Source organism: Bombus bifarius, unplaced genomic scaffold (assembly GCF_011952205.1).
Source record: "Bombus bifarius isolate JDL3187 unplaced genomic scaffold, Bbif_JDL3187 scf7180000007992, whole genome shotgun sequence".
In the NCBI taxonomy this organism is placed as follows: Eukaryota; Metazoa; Arthropoda; class Insecta; order Hymenoptera; family Apidae; genus Bombus; species Bombus bifarius.
The window spans coordinates 471,063-493,061 of record NW_022884373.1 but is presented as its reverse complement, the minus strand read 5'-3'; the positions used below and the strand labels follow the sequence as shown (position 1 = coordinate 493,061).

General features: G+C 42.7%; 1 protein-coding gene across 1 annotated transcript in view; it reads left to right on the top strand.

Annotated features, from left to right (window-relative positions):
• Positions 1–12,710, top strand: part of LOC117205664 (homeotic protein empty spiracles-like) — a 54,935-nt gene extending 42,225 nt beyond the window's left edge. The window contains exon 3 of the mRNA XM_033444305.1: positions 9,382–12,710. Within this exon, the coding sequence (XP_033300196.1) occupies positions 9,382–9,654 (273 nt within the window). The 3' untranslated portion in view covers positions 9,655–12,710. The remainder of the gene's footprint in view (positions 1–9,381) is intronic.
• The last annotated feature ends 9,289 nt before the right edge of the window (positions 12,711–21,999 follow it).

The window sequence follows — 21,999 nt, the reverse complement described above, 5'->3', positions numbered from 1 at the left end:
AAAAAAAAGAAAATTCTTTTCGGAAGAAAATTTACAAAGTTCATTCGTATATCTTAAACCTTCCAATATATATACATCTATGTACAATTTCGAAAAAAAGAAAAAATTCTCAGAGAAGAAAATTCGCCAGAGTCCATTTATACATCGTCCAGAACGTTTCGACGTGTAAGTATTTGTGTGATTTGAAAAAAAATTCCTTCGGGAAGAAAATTGGCGAAAGTTGGCTCCAAACGATCGGCGAAGCTCAAAGGCCGATGGAAAGGAAGCGAAACGCGAACGATATTCCCGATTCGAACGATCGGCGTAAACGATAGGCGCGGTGCAGTGGCGAAGCAAAACGATTCCTCTCTTTCAAACTCGCTCCTCATCCCTTTTGGTTGCGTGGAAGGAACAGAGGGGAAAGGACGTTGGTTTTCTCGTCACGATTCTGGCATGTCACTGTCGTGTGTCGTCGACTTCGTGTGCATACTGTCGGCCTCTACTCGCGAGGAAGCTCTCCTTCGAGCCGATTCGAGATCGCTCGAAGAAATCGTTACACTTTAGGGACGAGACTATGCTTCTTGTTCTGCAAGACGAGAATGGAAGTCTTTCTTTTGGAATCTTTGCAAGGCTCCTTGAGTAACACTTTGTTTGGAAATTTGTTGTCGATAGCCTTGTTGAAAATGTTTCATATCGTTCTTTTATTTTCAATAAAGTGTCCGTTATTTTCTTCGTTCGAGGATCGAGTTTTCCGATTGACTGTACTTACACGTCGTTTCATCGGTTCTTCGCGTAAAGGTTGTTAGAGGAAAGGCGTAAGGTTCATTTTCTTTGGAGGTCACATTTACGCAGAATGCGTGGTGATACGTTCGTTTCTACGTGAAAATTATATCTTCTCATTCTTTATTCTTTATTCGTCTCATTCTTTATTCGAAGCTCGAAGTTTGCGGTCGATTACTTTTTCCGCGTTATTTTATCGATTTCTATCCGCGAAAAGTGTTCGAAGAAAAGTATAATTCGAAGATGATCGTCATCGTTACGAAGAACGCAGCACTGTGCTTGCTTTTTATTTAGACATGAAATATCAGAACGAATTGAAATTCATTTTGCTTGTAAAATGTTAGAAACTGTATCAGCTTCTATCGTCACAGTAAATCATTCACAATTCCTTCTATAATTATAATTTATAATTATAAAATACCTCGTATTCTGCACATATCTCAGCTTCAAAGTAGGTTGTCCGATGAGTGTCTCTCTTTTACAACGATGCATCTTTATGCAAACATGAAGCCTAATCTGTCGAACGTTGTGATCTTTATTTCGATAGAACAAAACGTACCGTACGTAATTCGATAAAATAATATAAAACGGAAAAAGGTTGTGCATCCGTTATTTCCTTATTAAAGCGAAAGCAACTTTTCGGACGACCTAATAGATTAGAAGTCGCAACAAACCTGACTTACAACCTACGATATCTGTACACGCGTTCCATCCGAGATCTTTTTAGCGACGTTTCAGGATAAACAAAAAATCAATCGCAAAGGGATGAAACAATGATTGCTGTTTGATATCTACCATTGACCAAACTTGAAGGATCTGTATTTGATCAATCTTTCCCCTCTTTGTCGTATTGATTCGGCGTCTCCACCCTGCACGCGTCGCAACCTGGTGTCGTTAATCCACGCAGGTGTCGCGCCACTCTTTGGAAACGTGACGTTTGGTATCCCGTTAGCAAAATATCATTCCCTTTTTTAATTCTGCTGGAAATCCGCCGGAAAAAATCCTCAACCGTTGGTAAATACACGTCAGCAGGCAGAAACGGTGTGTGTTCGATGAAATTGGCGGCCTTGCCTCGCCAATATTTTCCGATCGATCGGTTGGATTTCGTCTGGACCATGTGTGTTTCTTCTTAGTCGTGGTATTTGACTTTGATTACCGTTCCAAGACACGACAATTATTCTAACGCGAAGTTTACAAGTTTTTAAAGCTACGTTGCGTGTTTTAATTTTCTAACTTCGGTTGTTTTCGTTGCAGGTAATTGGACGATTCGGGTTGTAAGAGATCTAAGGTTTTGTTTTAAGGTATCGTTGCGTATGACCATCGTGAATATATTGAGATTTTATCGGTGATAGTGTCTCTTACATTCTCCAGTGAATAATATTAATATTAACGGAGAATGGGAAATTTTAACGACGTATGTTACAGAATAAGGGTAGTTTTGTAAAGATTAAGATTGGCGATGGTACGAACGTAGTACACATTTTTACAGATCTTTTAATCAACGAACAATAGCTATTCTTCCGTTAGATTTTTGATTTTGGTCAAAGAATCGTAACTTTTAAACTGCTACTAGAATTTCGTTGATTTAAGCCGACTACGAATTAATCCAATCTTCAACCCTCGATCTCCTCCGATTTACGTCTACGTATAATACATCTAACGCTCCATTATAGAATTCTGCCTATCACGTATGATCTCAACCATTCTCAAGTCCCAAGTATCGTCATTTCCTCTTCTTAAAAGCACCATCGTCGATTCCACGCTTTTCAATCCTTTACAATCCTTTGCGATCCTTTTCCAAAAAAAAAAAAGAAACAGAGTAAAAAGAACAAAACAGAAATAAAAGCCAGTGAACGAAAAGAAAGAGAAAAATCATCGTACGATGTATACGAAATGCTCGAAACTTGTACCGATGTATAATATCTATATCTATTTTCCATCGATTTCGCACGCAAAGCTCCCCGAGCGGAACCATCTCGTTTGTCGACAATAAAAAATGTTGCACGCAGATGAAGGCGCATCCGGCGAAATTGCCACCCCTTGGCGCGCAGATCACGCTCAATTTCGTCCTAACAAAACACGCGTGCGCGCTCCTCTGTGTGCGTGCGTGTGTGCGTGTGCCCGTGGACAATTGAAAAATAATATCGTCGGGTTTATTTAGCCGTGGCACGATCGGCGGGGCGTAGATTCGTCGCGACGCGTTCACGGGATTAAAAATAATGTTTCGAGCGTGACTGGTCAGGCCCTGGGGGATTATGGGGCGCTATGGACACCCGCCATTGGTCAGTCGTCGCAGACCCGCGGATTTCATTCGGGGGAAAAACGATACGCCTGTTTTTCTTTCGTATCTCCAACACGGATGGTCTACGAGGGAGATCGTGTCTGTTTAATTCCTCTCGTTTGATCGTTGCTTTGGGACGATCTTTTGAGGGTTTGAAGCGAGCAAGATGCTTCTTTTTTCCAATTTTGCAAGCTTTCGAATATTTGGGGTGGAATTTGATTGGTAGGACGTTGGATGACGTTGGTGTGGTGGATGGATCGTTGGAGAGTTTTCATAGAACGATTGATTTTACAAAGTTCGTACGGGGATGTTTGGGAGTTTCAAAGTCTCTACGTACAGTGGCGGATGAAAGAAAGTTTAAAATTGATACACTGTGAGCTTTAATAATTTTCGTGCTACAAATTTTGCACGATATTGGCAACAAATATAGATGTTTGTTCATTGCTTTTGTTATATATGAATTCATTCTGTGAAATTATTAATTTACGTAATTATTGCGTCCTTTTATGCCTCTTATTTTATGCATTTCACAGACTGAAGGTTTTCAAGGAAATTGGAATTGATATAAATAAATAATTAAGGATAGTGTATAATTATTGCTACATTGTAATAAAATATGAATATTGTTACAATGTGTTGGTTCGTTTTAAAGGTTTGGGATAACATGTTTCTGATTGATTAGTGAGTTGATTTCGATATATGATATTGTTCAAAGTGTCTATAGGAAGAAATTATACGATCAGATTTAAGTGCATTTTACGCTTGATAATTTTCAAATTTAGCTTGGAAATTTTCAAATTTAAAAATCTTCAAGCCAGTCTCTACCGAGTGATATCAAAATTTGACAAAGTTTCCTAAAGATCCTCGGCAATATGCAAGATTTTTTTATCAAAGAATAACAAAATGCCGGAAGCTTTCACCAAAGTGTCGAAGAGATCTCAGTGATTTTATCGGAGCTTCGTTCTACAAATCTCGACAAAGTGGTGTCAAACTTTAATTATAATAAAACGATGGAGGGGCTGGCGTTTCTATGCCATGGCGAGGAGAAAATGGCGAATGACAATCACGGTATTAATTTCCATTAGGGAACATCCAATTTCCACGATGGACAATAAAAAGAGCCGATAATTATATTTAACAGTGGACGTAAAGGTCTTCGATAGATTAGACTTCTGGTTTCTTCCTTTTTTATACGACCGTCTGACGATTTCGTAACGAGAACAACCGAACGTGGTCGTATTATAATTAGAATACCAATTATCAGATGGGTTTGAGGGAAATCGTGATTGTCGCGTTTCGTAACACAGATCGTTTGCCTTTCGTGGTTTCAATTTCAAAAGGTGAGCGGATTGTAAGAAAAATCGAATGTAGACATATCGAGAATCGACTTAAAACGTGTCATTCTTTTAGCAGAAAAAATCTCGATCTTCCTTCGATACGTACAACTGAAATACTGATTCTCTTTCCAAATCTTCGATACGATCCAACCTGAATCTCTAGAAACCAGACTTTAAATCTTCGAGAAAGCAGAAAAATAAAAACAAAAAAAAAAAAAAGGAAAAAAAAAGACCACTGTCCCCCCAAAATTCATCATCACGAGGTTTCGTGACGTGTGAAAAAAGAAGCAACACGATGCAACCACCTCTCGTTCGCTCTAAATCGAAGTGACCGCCCAATCGGCGTGCTCTCGCCCCCAAGGATCCGCAGGACGCCAATTACGCCCATCAGGTTGTCGCCATCAATCAGTGAAATTTCCGAAACGCAAATATGGTCATACAGTCGGTGCTGGCCGCGACTCCTTTCCCGGCGAGTAGAAGACGCTCCTAAACCGCCTCGACTTCTGCCACGGTGACTTGTCCACGCACACCTGTGCCGAGAGCGTTCTTCCAAAGCGAAGACCGACGCCGTCGCATCGAACCTCTGCCTCGATTCGCGTATAAGGTGTCCACCTGTCACTTAGAACGTGTACCAGGAGCAACTTCAATTACACTTTTGCGCATGGTTATACACGTGTGCGCAGCCTCGTTATCCAGCGTCGAAGATCACGCTACGACGACGCGCTGGTTTGCGCGATGCTTCGCGATTCTGCCCGATTGATATTAGCCGTAATCCACGTGGTAATTCGATCGATAGAAATACGCAGATACGGTTGGAAGGCCACGTTACTGATCGGTTATCCGCTTACATCGAACGTCGATTCGTTCCCTCTGCAACGCTATTTTTGCGAGGCTTTCAACAATGTTGGAACTTGAGCGGTGCATCTTGGATGGGTTTGGTGGGAATTGGAGGCTTTGAGAAGACTTCTCAATCTCAATGGCGGATGTTGCAGGGATTTGAAGGATGTTTGCAGTCTGTACTTTCAAGGTTCCCATCGTGTATGTCGGTTCGTGTATAAGTAGGCGTCTTTTATGGACATTGAGAATAGTTTGGTTTGGTTGAGAATGGTCTGGTCCGTTTTAAGGATAGTAAGGTGAGCTTGTTCCGAGTATTTAGTTAGAGCAATGACTAACGTGTATAACAAATGTTAAAAAGGTTTGAAATTACTACCTACGTACGTGTTGTAGAAAGAAAATTAGCTCTGAATTTCTGCAGAATTGGTGGAATCGTAGGAAATCAGTGTAGATATCGACAATATTAATTTCGACTTGACGTGGTGAGATGGGGTGTAATCGAAAATTTTTGGTACAGTTCAATTTTTGAATACATAATACACGTAGATAATATGCAACGATGTACAGGATATTCAAAGTACTCATCGTAATATCCGGAGAATGCAGCAAATCTTTACGATATAATTTCAATTTTACCTACGATCCTACTTCTTGAATCTAGTTGAATCGACGATCGGCAGAGTTCTATCTATCGAGTTACACCGGGATACTCCATTCACACTTTCACGTCCTGAAACACAATCCAAATCACCCCACTTCTCCTCCAGTCCTTCCCTCTAAGCCACCTATTTCCTTCCCCCGTGTTATCCTCCACCCTTCTGCTCGCCCTTCGACCCGCGTAACACGAACAATTAGCCGAGGAATTAATGGCCGAACGAAAGTACGTACGACGAGAAAGAACGGATGGGAAGGGAAATTTCAGACGATGTGACTAGATAGACACAGATGGAGGAAGAGGGAAGGGTAGCTAGGGTTGTCTGTGTACCCAGGGGAACTTTTCGAGGATTGTGGCACTTAACGGATGATTAAGAGGGCAAATAGAGAATCGCAACCCCGTTGGTTAACGTAGTCTCATCCCCCTAACGTTTGAACGCTCCCTGCAGGACTGTGTCGTACGTTTAATCGAGTTACCCCCATTTCGTAATCACCCTACGTCCCCGAGGGTTGCCATGGCGACCGCGGGCGGTCCTGAAAGCCGATTGGCGGATCTTCACGCACGCGGAAACCCCGGCCACCCCCTTCTCACCCCTAGATACGTGGCCTATTCCCCAGGATCAAGCTCGAACGCTTTCGAAACCAACCCCCTTCTGCTCCAACCCCTTATGCCGCCTGGATTTACACTCGGTTTAACCTGACTCTCCCTCTCTCTCTCTCTCTCTCTCTCTCTCTCTCTCTGTATGTGTATATATATGCATGGTCTATGTTATATTCCCCCAACCACCCCCGTTGAGTCGCTCCATCGACGCCAGTATTTTACAGAGGCGCGTTGTAAAAATCGCATAAAAGCTCCCAACAGCTTGGTCGATTTATACCGGCACGATTCTCTTCCTCGTGATTTTATTTCCAAAGATTTTACTATTCGTAGTATGGCGCCCGAGATGTTTGTTACGCCTTGGATTTCCAGCCAGAGGTGGATTCTTGGGGGTGGAATTGTCGAGCTGTGATAGGCTGTAGTTTGGTTTTGGAAAATCGAGGCGGCGATGAATGATTTTAGCGCTTGCTTCGTTTGTTTCGTTTCATTTACTTTTGGAGGTATAATGATTTTAGCGGTGTTTAAAGGTTTGGGTAAGTGGGCATTTATGCGAATGGGGTCTTTCGCGGATAATTTTGTGGGATTTTAATGGAATTGGCGGAAGAATTTCACGATGTATTCTTAGGAGAACGGCCCAGTTAATCGAGTAATCGCTGTGAAAATTTTAGAATAAGACGAACCGGTTTTCTTGATCAAATTGATCAAGTAATTTTTTGAAATGCCATGGCATTTTTGTTTTAATTTGTTTGAAACAATATCATTACGCGGTAGATGACTTTGTTGCGTTCTATCCACCCTCAGGGTGTTCCGGTCTTTCGATTGGCTTAATAAACTCGATTTATTAGGGACAATTGAATTAGTTGATGGTAACGTAATAGACCGAAGAATTGGAGTCACATGCTTGGAGAGGGTGAAACTATTTGTAGAATTTTTGGAAGGTTGGTTGAAAGGAAATTCTATATTTGTATTATAGCAATCTCGATTTCCTATAATTACCTAAATAAAACGTTTATGTCGAATTGGTAAATTCCTAAAATATCATATAAATTTTAAGTATATAACCATAAAACGAACAACAAGACCACAGGTCCTTTTCTGCTAATTTCAAAAGAGAATTCAGTAAATTTGAACGTACAATTATTTTACACCGAAACAATCGATCTCTATTAAAAAAAAAAAATCACTTTTGCATCGAGTCCTTTGCACCAAAATCAGCCGAACGAAATGTCCCAACCTCGAACAAATTATAAATCGCGACGCAATCGGCGAAAAATTTAGGTCAGCCTGAAAAATTCCTCATACTCTAAATTCACCCTAAATAATTTCCAAAGACAACCATTATTCCCAACGTCCATTCAGCCTCGTTCTCCTAAACTCCATCTAAACACCATCCACGCAACGCTGTTCCATCGATATCACGCTTTCCATTTGCCAAAGCGTATCCACCCCTTCGCCAGATCATTTCGATACTCTCGGTTGGGTCGTGAACAGCGACTAATCCGGGTCATGTCAGAAACACGTTGGATCGTGACGTTAGTTAGACAAACATCCTTCTCTCCTGCCTTTTCTATCCATGCAGCAGCCAATGCGACAATGCTGATTTCACGCGTAGATAATTCGAAAATGGAGCCCCTTTCAACCCTTCTGCGGCAAACAGGAAGCAGGAACAGGACAATGTGTATCTAACAGTCAATTCGAGGACAATGCGCGTTTTCTGCGATCGTCGCACCACTCGCTTTGTCCCTCCCTTTTTTCTCGTCAACCCTCGACGAGAGGGGTTCCGCGTCAACGACACGGCCCATTGTAACCGGATACACCCTGTTTAAGGGGTGGCTCCTTGATACACTTGGGGTGGATTATAACTAGTTGCCACTTAATTTGCCGAAGCTCGAGGGTCGATAGCCCTTGCAGAATTTCCAGTTGGTCCGAGAACGTTGAAAACGATGATTGGAGATCACGAAACTACGATCGTCGAATCGTTTATGCTGTATCGTTGTATAATTTGCGATGCGCGAAGATGAAAGGCATGGTCGGACTGGAATTTCACTCTCTTTCTTTTTCGTTTGGATTGGAATTTTATTTCTTGTCCGTCGAAGAGGAATTTCAGTTCTTCTTTGTCGAAAAGACATTTTATTTCTTCGATATGGAGGCGTATGAGACGTCGTTTGTCCGGTGTTTGAATCGATCGAGGTTGCAGGTCAATGAAAATTGCGATCGATTGTTATTATCGAATAAAAGTAGACAAGGAAATTGGAGTGGTCGGTACGTAGATTATAGGAATTGGATATTGTATGTAGGTTAATTGTCGCTGTGTTAACATATGTAGTATTACAGTGTATGATGGTACAATAACTGTCAGTGTATAGGAGGCTAGTTATATTTTCTAGGACATTTAAATTACGATCTTTTGATTCTTGTTTTCTAATAGTAGAATATCGTTTTAAGTTAATGGGAAAGTATCCAACGAGGTATTCTATTACATGCACAACGTTTCTTTTACATTTACGACTTTATTTCTGAACTTTCACAAATTGGTAAATACATTGTGAGCGTATTTCGGTCATTGCATTTTGTACGAGTGCCAGATAGAGAAGTCTGCAATGGAAATAGTTTGCACACGCCTTCCTTTGATAGGTTCCTTTGATTTTTATAAAATTCTTCGTCATCCGAGGATCCGGTACTGAAAGAATATTTTAATAATAGAAGTCAACGATTCTATGGCACACTGTGCCAAAAACCGACAACGATAGAAATTTCATCTTAAACAGTTGATCTGTTTGATCTCTAACAAAAAATGAAGATAAAAGAGAGACGAACAGAGATCTTGCAATTAATCTATTAATTCATTAACATCGCGTTACAATCCTATGATAGAAACCAGAATTAAATGAATGAAAAGTTGCTGTTGTATGTTACAGGTGAAGGTCTGGTTCCAGAACCGACGGACGAAGCACAAGCGAATGCAGCAGGAGGAGGAGGCAAAGGCACAGCAGCAATCTGGGGGCGGTGGAGGTGGTGGTGGTGGCGGTGGCGGTGGAGGCGGGAACGCGAATAACAATTCCAACAATAAGAACACCCATCACGTGAGCAAATGGCAACAGGAGACCGGTGATTATCACCACGAGGAAGAGGAGGAAGAGGAACACATCGATCCAGAAGCGGAGGAGTGTTCCAGCGGTTCGGAGGCGTAGCTAGACGTTCTCTGCCTGGACTAAGGTGCCGGGAATTGCGTCTGACCGACGAAGAACGACCGCTGTCAACTGTGCCACTCGATGAGTTAAAATCGAGGTTTAAATTTCGAGTCGCGAGAGAGCGAAGGGAAGGCGAAACCTTGGAATTTCGTTGGAATTGTCGGAATTACGAGTATCTCAAGAATTGTGGAATGGCGGACGTTAAAGTGAAAGAGGCTGATGCGTCGAAAAGCTTCACCGAGAGAAACACGAGTAACAGGAAGAAATTGGTGGAATTGTCGAGGCAAGAATTTTATTCTTATCGCGAACATCCAAAGATCGCGTAAAGTGCGGAGCGTCGAGTTCGAAGAAACTGCAAGGAGGATACAGTTGGATGTAAAAGAGAAACTTGGATGGAATTGCAAATGCAGTAGATGTCGTGTGAAAGCACGAGACGAGTTCCAGTGTTTGCGAGACAGAACTGTCGGTGAAAACCAAAAATATGTTGCCGTTCGACGAGAGATTTTACGGAATTGCGCGTCTATCGCAATTTTTAAGAATTCACGAGTCAATACTCGCTGATTGCTCGGATAGTTCAAGAAATGGAATTGCCGAGATTCCGAAGGTTCTCTAGCAGAATACGACGGAAATAAAAATAAAGGCGAGCGCCATATAGAAGAGGCTAGGAGTCACCGAAAACCAGAAACAACGGCAATGGAATTGTCAAGGAATTGCGTGTCCCACGGATTTCCAAAGATCGCAACAACGAACACAAACGAGACGAAAAACGCGTGGAAAGACAATTAAATTTACGTCTCGCTAGAAAGATCGTGATCGTTCGATCGTGGAATTGTCATGGCAAAGACGATTCCTATAGTCGTCGTTGAACGACACCGGAAGACTGCGGATTTCCCTATTGGCAAGACTGACGTAGCTCCTCGTATCCGTTCCCGTGTTCTCGCGTCGGAAACGATCGAAGAACCCCGGTGAGAAACTCGTTTGCGAAGCAAACTGCTTTCCGGAGGATCGATGGAATTGCGCGGGGTTTCGAGCGCCACGGAAGCTGGGTAATGGAGGTATTGTTTCTTCGAAACTTTGGACGAAGCCAAATGGATCGATTTCCGGCGGAAACGTCGGAAAAACCAGAAACGTTTACAAGAACTTGCTCGATCTTTAGAACTTTCCCCTATTCTCTCGGCGGAATTGCGCCCCTTTCTCCCAGCGGCGATATCAATTTCATCGTTCCCCCCGATGTTTTCTTATACCATAGTTCCTCGATCGATTCGCGGAAAGGCGCGCGAGAGAATGAATATTCTTTTGGAACTATCCGATGCTGAAAGGATGTTCCTTTGGAATATTCGATCGGGGAGAAGGGATCGGATTTTCACGAATTTTAATCCTCATACAAATAGATCGTCGCGTTCACGCGCATCTTGCCATAGATCGTCCGATGGCGAGACAGTCAGCTCTCGTGTACATAAATAAATATCGAGAAGAATCGTAGACTGTGATCCGTGGTGGATCAGACAGGCGGATCCTGCGTTCTGCGTAGTAGACGACGGAAGGATCGATCTTTTGTTCGAGACGGGAGGACGCGTATCTGCGTATGCGTGCGTGAATGAATGTGTGGGTGTGTGTACGTGTCTGTAAATAATTCGTCGATGAAAAGCGCGTTTGATCGCTTTTCGAGGAAGCTGATCGCAATGGTCGAGATGCAAATAGAGTTACGGAGAGTAAGAGAACGAGTGCTTGTTAATCCATCGAGGATCGTTGTCGCGTTGACGCAACATCTTATTCGCGATATATTTTTAATTAATTTATACGGTTGAATCGAAAGGGGATTTCAAGGGTTTGCTTAATACTTTTTCCCATACTATTTTTTCCCCTATTTTTATGATTTTATATTTTATATTTTTCCTTTTATTTTTATTTTTCTAATTTTATGAAATTCGAACGAGTCGGGGTGTTGATAAAAGTATATCAAAGTTTCTTCTTGAAATCATAGAAATCTTTTTTTTTTTCTTTTTTGTTACTTGACAATGTTGCGTTTTCGCGAATTTTATACTGTTTCGATGCTTAATGGGTTAACAATTAGCGAACACGCGCGGCCTACTGACATAAAACGTGTTACGATGTACTCATCGACTTCTATCCAGCATTTGTAGAACTATATCGGTCTCTGTCCATATCCTATGCACTTGGAAGATAATTATGATACGTTCAGCACGCGTTTTTACAATGAAATTCGTTGAAAATAAGTATCTTGTCTTAAAAGTGAGGATGTTATAGATACTCGTAACATTTATACAGTAGCCTTGTTCCCTTTTCCATTTTTTATCCACAAAGACAATACGAGGAACAATTTTCACGTTATTAATATCGATTCGTGCATCATAACGTATCTGAATATGCGTAAGCCGCAAAAGAAGAAACGAAGGATAAAAACGTAGGGGAAAATGAGAGTGCCAAACTTCGTATCCTTTTTAGATGAATGAAGAATCAATCCCAGTGTAAACTCGAATTGTAACTTGCGAATTGTATTTAACGTCGTTGTCCCACGAGCGACCAGTATTTCCCTTTGTCAAATCGATGTCCGAGATGTACTGACGATTTAAATTATTATATCGATTATATTTTACGGGACAGCTGAGCGCGTCAGCCGAAAAACGATCGTTCACGAGAAATCTTCGTCTCTTTTCCATTCCTTTTTTTATTTTTTCTCCCTTTACAATGAAAAATGAAAAATGTCTTTTAGTCCCTTTCAGATCGCACGTATCGCATCTCTATCGATACTTAACCGATATTTGAAGCGACTAGAATCGATCTGGACGAGATTCGAACAGATGGACGAGTGAATCACTGGAAAATCTTGTCTAGATCGCGAGATGGATCGTGATTTCTTGACGAACGATCGGCTTGCACGCTTAACCGGTCCGTTTTTGTAAATACGTTGTACATAAAAGAATTGTGATTTTACTCGACGTGCAAAAAGCGTAGGATTGTACGGTCATACGGATGATTCAGTTCGTGTTCTAACGATATAGCGAAATAAATTATATCATCTCTTCACGACAACACGTGTGTGCGTTTCATTCACCAGCCAGCCTCGAAACGGAACGGTTAGAAGAAGGCCGAATGGAAGAAATCCTACATTCTCCGTTGAATGTTCAATGATGTTCGATTATTTGAAACTCCTCGAAATTCAATTAACAAGAACATAAAAATCCAAGTCGAAGAGTTGTTCGATCGATGTCTCGATAATCTCTACTATGCAAATTTAGAAGCCTTCGGCAATAAATCAGAATACAATCCACGAAATAAGAAAATATATTGCAATTCTCCATCGCTGTTCGCCGAATTTAATCATCGACCTAAGAATCCACTTTTCGATTAACGAGAACACAACGATCAAACTCCGAGCACATGCACTTGCAAAAGCTTCCCATCGACTTCCAAAAAATCACAAACCCAAATCTATATCCCTTCACCGAGGAATAATTCACCTTTTCCAAGAATTCACCGTCATCTTCCATCGAAGAATAATCCATCTCGCCGAAGAATTTTCCACCACCTCTCATCGAAGAATAATTCACCTTTTCAACGAATTATCCATCCACTTTCATCGAAAAACTCCATTACATCGAAGAACCCTAACTGCGAAGAATCCCATCGAAGAATCCAATCTGCTTCATCAACTTTTCACCAATCTTTCCATCCAATCTCTTCGACGATCTCATCAAAAGACAAATTTAAAAAGCCAAGATCCGAAACCTTCCTGCTCCTGGATAATTCGCTTTCTCCGAAGCGAATCTGCGCCATGCTCCATCAGAATACGATAACGTTCGCCGGACAAACTCGAAGAGACTGAAAAGAAAATGCAACCGATGTTCGAGACGGACCGTTTCCACGGAACCGTCGTTCCTGCTTCCTTCGCAGGCCAACAGCCTGATCCTTGTCGATAATCGCTTTATAATCGCCGCTTCGAGGACGAATAATTACGCGAGCGGTCGGCTGCCCCGTAATTAACCACGCCGTGTCTGCCCGAAACAACGGATATGCAGAGGCGAACCATTACAAAGAGTCATTATTTTTGCGGGAATTGCCGCCTCTTCATGGGGCCGCAAGTTTCGTGAACTACACCAGTAGCTTCTATAACCTGCACTTATCGGTTGACAATATAATGGCGGCCACGTATCCCTTCTTCTTCTTTTGGTCAGTTCACACACGTTATTCGGATGGAAGAATATCTTTGAGATTTTTCAGCGTTCCTTTTCGTACGATTTTGCACGGTACAACGATATTTTTGGCGCTTTTATGGATTTTTATCGTGCAGATTTTTAAACTTATACTCGTTAGGAGATCATTTTTTTACATTTTTGAATATTCCTTTTGCTGCGCAGCTTTTCGCAGGGTCAAGGATATTTTTGCCAATTTTAACGCTGCTTTTTCTCTTAGATTTTTAAACGAGTATCAGAAAGTAGTAGCTATTTATGGGTTGTGGCAAAAATTTCATTTCATTCTGTTATTGTATTTGGCGTTTAGGTAGTTTCCACGGCTGGTCGTGTTTTCCTATCGTTGGAGAAGTTTCTTTTGTGCGGAAGCCTTCCTCGAAACGTTCGAAGCTTTCTTAAAGGCGATACTTTTAGTCGGCTTAAATTCTAAATAATCCTCGGCCCGGAATAAAAAAAAGGAAAGAAAAAGAAACATAGTATACGGATAGCAGCGACGAAAGCAGATAAAGCACAGGGACTAACACAAGAACGACGAAATTTTAATCTTCGGTTCTTATTATTCCATTTTACGAAACGCGTTTCACCGTTAGCGCGATAATCGAATAATCAGAGTCGCTAAACACTGAATTAGCACCGAATATTAATCGTTATTCTGATTGGGAATTACCGTGGATGAAATGGTGGGGGTAACACGGACTATAACTATAATGAACCGCGTTAATTGGAACGTTGCCGAAGAGCCGATAATTAAGTCCAGCGGGGCAGAGGACGTCGCTCGCCAATTAATAGATCTCATAGTTCATCGGTGTCTACCGCTTGTCGACAGCTCGTAAGTCCGTTTTCAGGGTGAAACGTCGCCACTCTCGACGGCTCATTAATATTCGTGCGAGGCGGTTCGTCCTTAATCGATGATTACGCGGTGATCTGGCAATTAGCGCGTCACTCAGTTTTTATCGATTCTTTTTATCATCAGCAATCTTGTCCCTCGTCGACATTCTCAGATTTTTACTTTGTTTCAAGTATGGAGATATTAGATCAAGTATGGAGAGATTAGATTAGTAGGTTTGTTTCACAGTTGATGTTTGCGCAGTGTGCATTTAAATCGATGATTTTTAATTGGCCTTTTACTCGATAATTTAACAAACAATTATAGTAATTTTGGATAAAGTACAAGTCACAGGTGTCGCTTTCACGATTTTATGATCTTTCGTAGTAAACGATAATCGAAACACTTTGTAACATTTCGTTCCTTTCGTTATCACACTTGTTAATATCGTGCAAGGATATTTATTAATACTCGTAATTCGAGACTCGTAAAATCGCGCTGATAATATTAGCTTAATGGTACGATGGCCCGGAATATCGAAGCGATCGATTGATTCAGATAATTAATTCCTGGGTGTGTTGGTTTTAGTTTCATGTGTAAAACAGATCTTCGATGATTCATCGAGACGGTTTAAGTGGAAAATGATCGATTCCAGCTTAAATAGTATTTAACCCAATACACGAATTTATCTGATACAGCATTCTAGCTTGCGGTTCGGTAAATCGAAAAGCGATTTTTATTCGAGTAGATGTAATTCTGTTATGTAACTCCGTAGGGTTCGTTCGTGTCTCTCTTTTCAAAAGTATTTGCTATTTGCAGCCACTTTTCGATGGTACGAGAAGAATATTGAAATGTCATTTCATTTCGATTCTTATCTTCTCATCGGTTGTATCAAAAATCTGATTCAGCAGCAAAATTATCACGCTCGTTACTCGATAAAAATACACTTTACCGATATCCGAACTTTCGCAGCTGATAAAACGAGCGTATCGCCAAACATTCTTCGAGCACCAATTATCACCACATCACTGCGAAACTATGGTCCGTGGCAGCTTGGAAAGTATCGAAACTACCTTCACCTCGAATCAGAACACTTCACACAACAATACTATGGCATCGAATCTTCTTTCTCTCCCTCCCTCCCTCTCTCTCTCTCTCTCTCTCTCTCTCTCTCTTCTCAACATCTTCTCAACGAGCTGCAACGATCTAGAACTGAAAACCAGACGAAGAAGAATAGCGTTAGAGAAAGGAAGATAGAAGACGAGGAAAGACGAGGAGGAGGCAGTGGAAGAAAGAGACGGAGAAGCGGCGTCGTGGAGGAAAGGGTGGGGGTCGTCGAGGGCCGCGAGTTCAGAACTGCTAATTATGTAAATTGCCAGTGTTGCAAATTACCCTCACAGTTTGCGTTCATTCTGCACACAATCCACACGGTCCCTGCACACCTCGCACGGAATCCATCCACTCGGATACTGTTACTTCCTTCGAGAAACAGAGTCTTCTCTATGGCAGACGGAGCGAAGAGGAAGGAGCAGTAGAATAAGAAGAAGAAAGAGAGGATGTTGGAGATGGAACGAGATCCTTCTGGTACCCATGGAACGCCGGTCGTTCGTCATAACCGGTACTCAACGACGCGCCACTAGCCAGGTACAACGTACAATGTTTAGCTCCGTATGAAAAGCAAAGCCTTGATGGATATTTTCATTGCCGCGATGACACTGGCGAGAGCCGTGAGAGAATCGTCCGGCGATTCACCGATCGATTGGGTGTTGGATGGCCGACGGCCTCGATGATTGGGTGTTGCGCAGGATCTAACGATAAGTGATGGATGGAGGATAGGGTTCCGCCACGATTTTTAGGTTTGTTTAACTCGGCCCGAGGTTGGGCTGGATCGGGTTCGCTGGGAGAGCGAAGCCGATGGCGAGGCGGTGCAGTCGTTTGAGAATCTTCGGGAGTTTCGATGTTTGCCAACTTGTTTGCTTGCTCTTGCACAGATCTTACGTGTCTCGTATCGTCAGTGGATGCAGTTGTCTTGGGCATTTTTCTTCTCGTTTGATTCGTTCGTTCCTGGTTGAATATTGAGGATCGCTGAAGGGGTGAGAAAGGCGAGAAGGAAATGGGAGTGGTTTAAGAATTTTAAGGAGGTTTGCTGCTTCTTCGCGAGCTTCTTTTTATCGCAGAGATTTTGGCGCGTCGTACTTATTGGTGGATCTTGCAGTTTCTTGAGAAATGGAACGAATCTGACGAAAATCGGCCCGAGCAAAAACAGCTGACACGTTAATTTCTTGGTCGAAATTACACGCGTGTCTCCACCGCATCGGTTACCAGGGCCATTAAACGTATCGTTCCTGCGGTTTCGTCCTTGCTCTTCTAATTATGGGAATCGCGTTCGTGCGGCACGTGAAAACGTCACGTAACGCTTTTAAGGTTTAACACGAGGCAAAGAAAAAAAAAAAGAGGAAAAGAGAAAGATTTTGTTCCGATTGCCCCGTGCACGTCACGCGGAGAGATACGCGCACGCTGGCATTAAGCCGGCTCCGCAACCGCGAGGGACGCGAAATCCTCAATTACTCGAGGAGCGCTTCCTGAACGAGCTGCGTGCCCGAACTTCTTCATCCTCCGTCTCAGCCACTTATCCTCCCTAATTTACGCGCATCCTCGCACTCTCTTGTGTACCGGCGTGGCGATGTTTCGTGGCACCATAAACGTGGTTCTTTCGCTTATTACCAAACGGTATAGCACAGTGCGATTATTAATTCTCTCTAATTTTGAATTCCTCTTGATTCTGGATGAATCCCCGTTCGAGATGAACCCAATGATATCACGCCCTAATTCTTCGAATTTTTACGCTTTCGCGGCAGGTTCCACGTGCGCGTGACTTTGACTGCCAGCGATTGTAATATTACGAATAGCACAAAAATGATCGTTAAATGAAACAGGCGAGACGTGTAAAAATGTTTAGAAAATACCACTTCAAAGGGAAACGTAATGGAACGTCGCGGAAAGAATAAGAAACTGATAAAACCGCTGATAAAATCAAAATTCCTCGTTTGAAACGCCTCCCCGTGAAAGTGTGAATATTTGACGTCTCGTATTTCTTTGCTTTTCCGCTGCGAGTTTAATTCAATCCAGGAAACTTAACAAGAGCAGAGATTTTTGCTCGACTACCTTTAGGACTAGCTCTCCATCGTCGTATTGGTTCATAGCGCTTATTAACTTGCAATTCCTCTTTGAACCTTCGAGAATTAACCCAACCGTGTGTCGTCTAAAATTGTCAAACGCATCCTCAACCAACAGACCAAGCAATCGTCTTTGGAGAAACTGTCACTTTTCACGGTTCGCAAAATTCGTAAAAATCAGCAAATGGCGTAAAGATTCCATTGGCCTATCGAGACGCAACGCAGAACCGATAAAGTGGACCGTGCACACGAACAAATCGTTTAATCCGAGCCAGGGCCCGATCGAGGTAATGACGGCCATAAACTGCAGCCACAGAAGGGTGCACGAAACGCGGTGAAAGAGAAAGAGAAAGAGAAAGAGAAAGAGAGAGAGAGAGAGAGAGAGAGGCCAAGGTTTCTGGTCCCGAGCAGAATTGGGCCTGACAGGCGAAATGGGCCTCGCGGTCCCGGGCCACGTATACCTGACTCCTCGTTTCCTTCTCTTTCTTCCTCGTCCTCTTCGTCTGCTTATCCTTCTTCTTACTCTTGCTCGTTGCACGGTCGATGCGTGTCCCTCTGGATCGTTTCTCTTTCTCTTGTTTCTCGACGGACGTGCAACTCGGATGCCACAAGTCTGCGATCCCAGATGGAGGATCCGGTTCCAGGAATCGAGCGTGTAAAACATCGGTTAAAGGCGTGCTTTCCGAGCGGGAATCGATGGGAAAACAATGGGCCGACAGCTCCTAAAGTGTCTGACAAATGTTCCGCGCGTGTTGCCCATCGCGTTCTCCAGCATGGCGGATTTTTTTAACAGGGAAATTTTGGCTGGCGTTGGACGAATATGGGAGTCGTTAGAGGATTTTTGGACACGTTGAAGTTTTTCGACGAAGTTTCCTGGGAGAGACGCGGGGAATGGAATCGAGGGAAGTTCGAGGCGTGATCGGAATTTGAAGATTTTAGAGAATGGGATAGAGAATTTGAGGGGAGGAGGGAAGAGAGAAGGTGGGGCCGAATGATTTATCGGCTAAGGGGTTTTTATCTTTGGTTGACGGCGTTTTGGAATTTTCAGATTCGCAGTTCCAGGATTGTTTCTGACATAGTACGACTTAATGGAAATTGATTCTGTCATCGTAGTTTATCTCGCGGCTTTGTGAATCTTAGGCCCTCCAATCTTTACACTGCCTTTTTGGATCTTTGAACTTCTGATTTTTCGCATCTTCGAACCTTCGAACGTCTGGTCTGGTCTCCGGATTTCTACGAATCTTTGAATTTTCGAACCTTCCAATCTTTGAATTTTCAGATCTCTGAGCTTTCTAAAAATCTACAAATAATTGTATCGCAAATCTCCTTTGAATGCCCACTGTCAAATCCCACAAATCTCACAATTTCCAGCTGAAAGCTAAAAAAATCCAAATTCTGTAATCATCGAAGCTCAATTTTCATTTTCCCATTATATTCGCAGTAACGAAGGAGAACTTCCGACGTGGAACAGCATCATCCGCGATCGGCGTTTCCGATCCGTGCAGTCAATAAGTCACCAGCCGCGAGTCGGAGCGGATGTTTGCATTTGAATAACACGTTGGTCGACACGAGCTTTTTCCACGACTGCGCGACGGAGTAAACGGACGACCGGGACGTGGACCACCGAGCAGACCAGGTAAGCACGCTCGTAAAGTCGAAATTAAAGCTGGACTAAGCAAACTTGAGGACACACAGGATTCACCGATCAGATTCGTCTTCTCCAAAAATCCTACTTTCTTTTTGATCGTCAAAAGGACGCGGAGAGATCGACTGCTTTTGCCAAATAAACAATTTTGTCGAGAAAATATAAGAACGAAGAGGATATTTAATTGTAGATAATAAGCAGAAGAAACTTGGATGAAGAAAGAAATCTTCCTTATACTCGTCTCATTTTTTAACTTCATCGAATTAAAAGTAAAAGCGGACAGGAATACGATATTACACAAAATTTGGAATTACTTTCTCAACTCTACCTCCATCGAATTTTCTACTAATTTCGTTGTCAATTTGAAATTAATTCTGCAGTTATCAACGGTGATTTTCTTTATTTCCAACATAACAAAATTCCAAGTCGATCTCTTTTTTAATTTTTGTCTTCTACGGAACACTTTTCATGTGATCCAAACTGTCGTACGAATTACTTCCACGTCCAATATATTTTTCTACGTAACAGTAATTTTCCTTTTTCTGAAACGTTCGAACCAACTATCTTCGTCGTTCTTTTCTATCAGAAGATAAACGTAACGCGTGGTATATTTTTCAAATTACCACAAAAGCAAGTTACTCGGATGTTTGATGAATCTAACATTGCCAGCTATGTACCGATAAAAATTATCAAAATGACCGGGTTTCAAAGTCAACGGGCGTACTCGCGGAAGCCGCGACTATTCTGTGGGCGTCGATCTCGTTCCCGGAAGCTGAGAAATCCGACGATATATCGGGGGTCAAGCGATCCGCTTGGATTCGAGACACAAATCGGTGGAATGGCGGTTGTTCACGGTAGGTTGAGCAACATCGAGGAAGACGTTGCTCGCGATATGATTAGAGGCGAGAACTCGCGGTTAGATCGATAGCGGAACGTTAACGGCGTGGAAATCGCGACGATCTGCAATTTTCTTTCGCGCTTCCTGCATCGAAGCGCCGCGATGCAGATTCCCCTATTGGCGTCGATTACTCAATGAAATCGAGATCGATTCGATATTTATTGATTGTGCTTCCCTTCTTCTTTCTCCACTTCGTTTTCTCTTTTATCCTTTCGCGTTCGATAAGATCAGACGATTCTTTGCAGATCCACCGATTGGCTACTACGGCAACAATCTTGAAACGTTTATCCTGTGATTTATCTTGCGATCAAATACGGAAAAAATACAGCTATAGGAAGAAGAGTTTGAAGAAACAAGCGAATTAAAATACTATACGTGAGAATGGCGTTTTTTGAAAGACACAACTTACAAAAAACTAATCGAACATCGATTAACACGCATGAAAAGACGGAAGAATTTACAGTGTCTTCTATCGAAGATCAATCAGCCTCTCGGAATTTAATTCTCAATCCCTCTGAAGGAGTTTCATACAGCTGCATCGACTAAACGGAAGAAGAAGGGCAATTCTTTAGAGAAATTCAGTTCTATATTTATTTCACACTCTTCGAAAATAACTATCTGTTCTACCAAAGAAGAAAAATTCGACCAGTCCACGAGCTCTTTCATAAAATTCGCAATTCCTACAAGTATTTCAAACATCGTGCAAAATTCGTTAAATCCAAAAATCGACAAATCGCTGCCGTACAGGTAATTACCTGACTTACCAAAAAACGAGAAGAAAGGAAAAATTCAACGTTTCCCGTAAGTCCGCTCTGACTTGGCCGAAATCGTTCGAAAATCTGTTCGCTGAGAGTCAGTTCAACAAACTCTCGGCAAACATAGCCAGTCTCCGTCGTGGCAGTCTCTTACCCTCGAGCTCTGGCCATCCGGAGGGATCGAAGTCACCGGGGAACACAAATTCGCGTGTCCCATCTAATACCATAAATCTGTCATCCGGCGGCGGGGGAACAAGCTCGTTTGACTCGCGCTGCTTTGTCGGTGTGGAACGCGGCGGAATTCGCAATTTAGGCTCGTCGCCGGGCCGCGCGTGTAAGAATCAGTCCAATCGAGGGGATCTCCGTGGAGGCAGCGGTCGGAGCCGCGAGAAAGAGATAATTCTTTAAGGGGGCCCACGTTGTATGCGTGTATACTGTCTTATACGTTTCTCTGTCTTTCGCTTTTCTTGCTCCTTGTTCGCTTCTCTTTCGCCGCAACCAGGCACAAGGTGTTCCAACCCGGAGGAACTGGACAACGAGCCGTGGAAGTGTCCGACCTTCTGCCCCACGCTCCTCCTCACACCGTGGATACACCCCCGACAATATTGTAAACAAAATGGTACCAGTATTTCATTGGTAACCCGACACCCCCTTCGTTGAACCCACACGCATCGCCTTCCGCCGCCTCCTCGTATCTTCTTCCCCTTTCTCCAACTCCTCCCCCTCTTCTTCTTCATCTTCTGCTGTCTTCTTTTTATACTTTGACCGACTTGTTTGGCTCAGGTTTGAGTTTTTTCGCCGTTTCGCACTTGGACTCGACGCGAACGGTTTTTG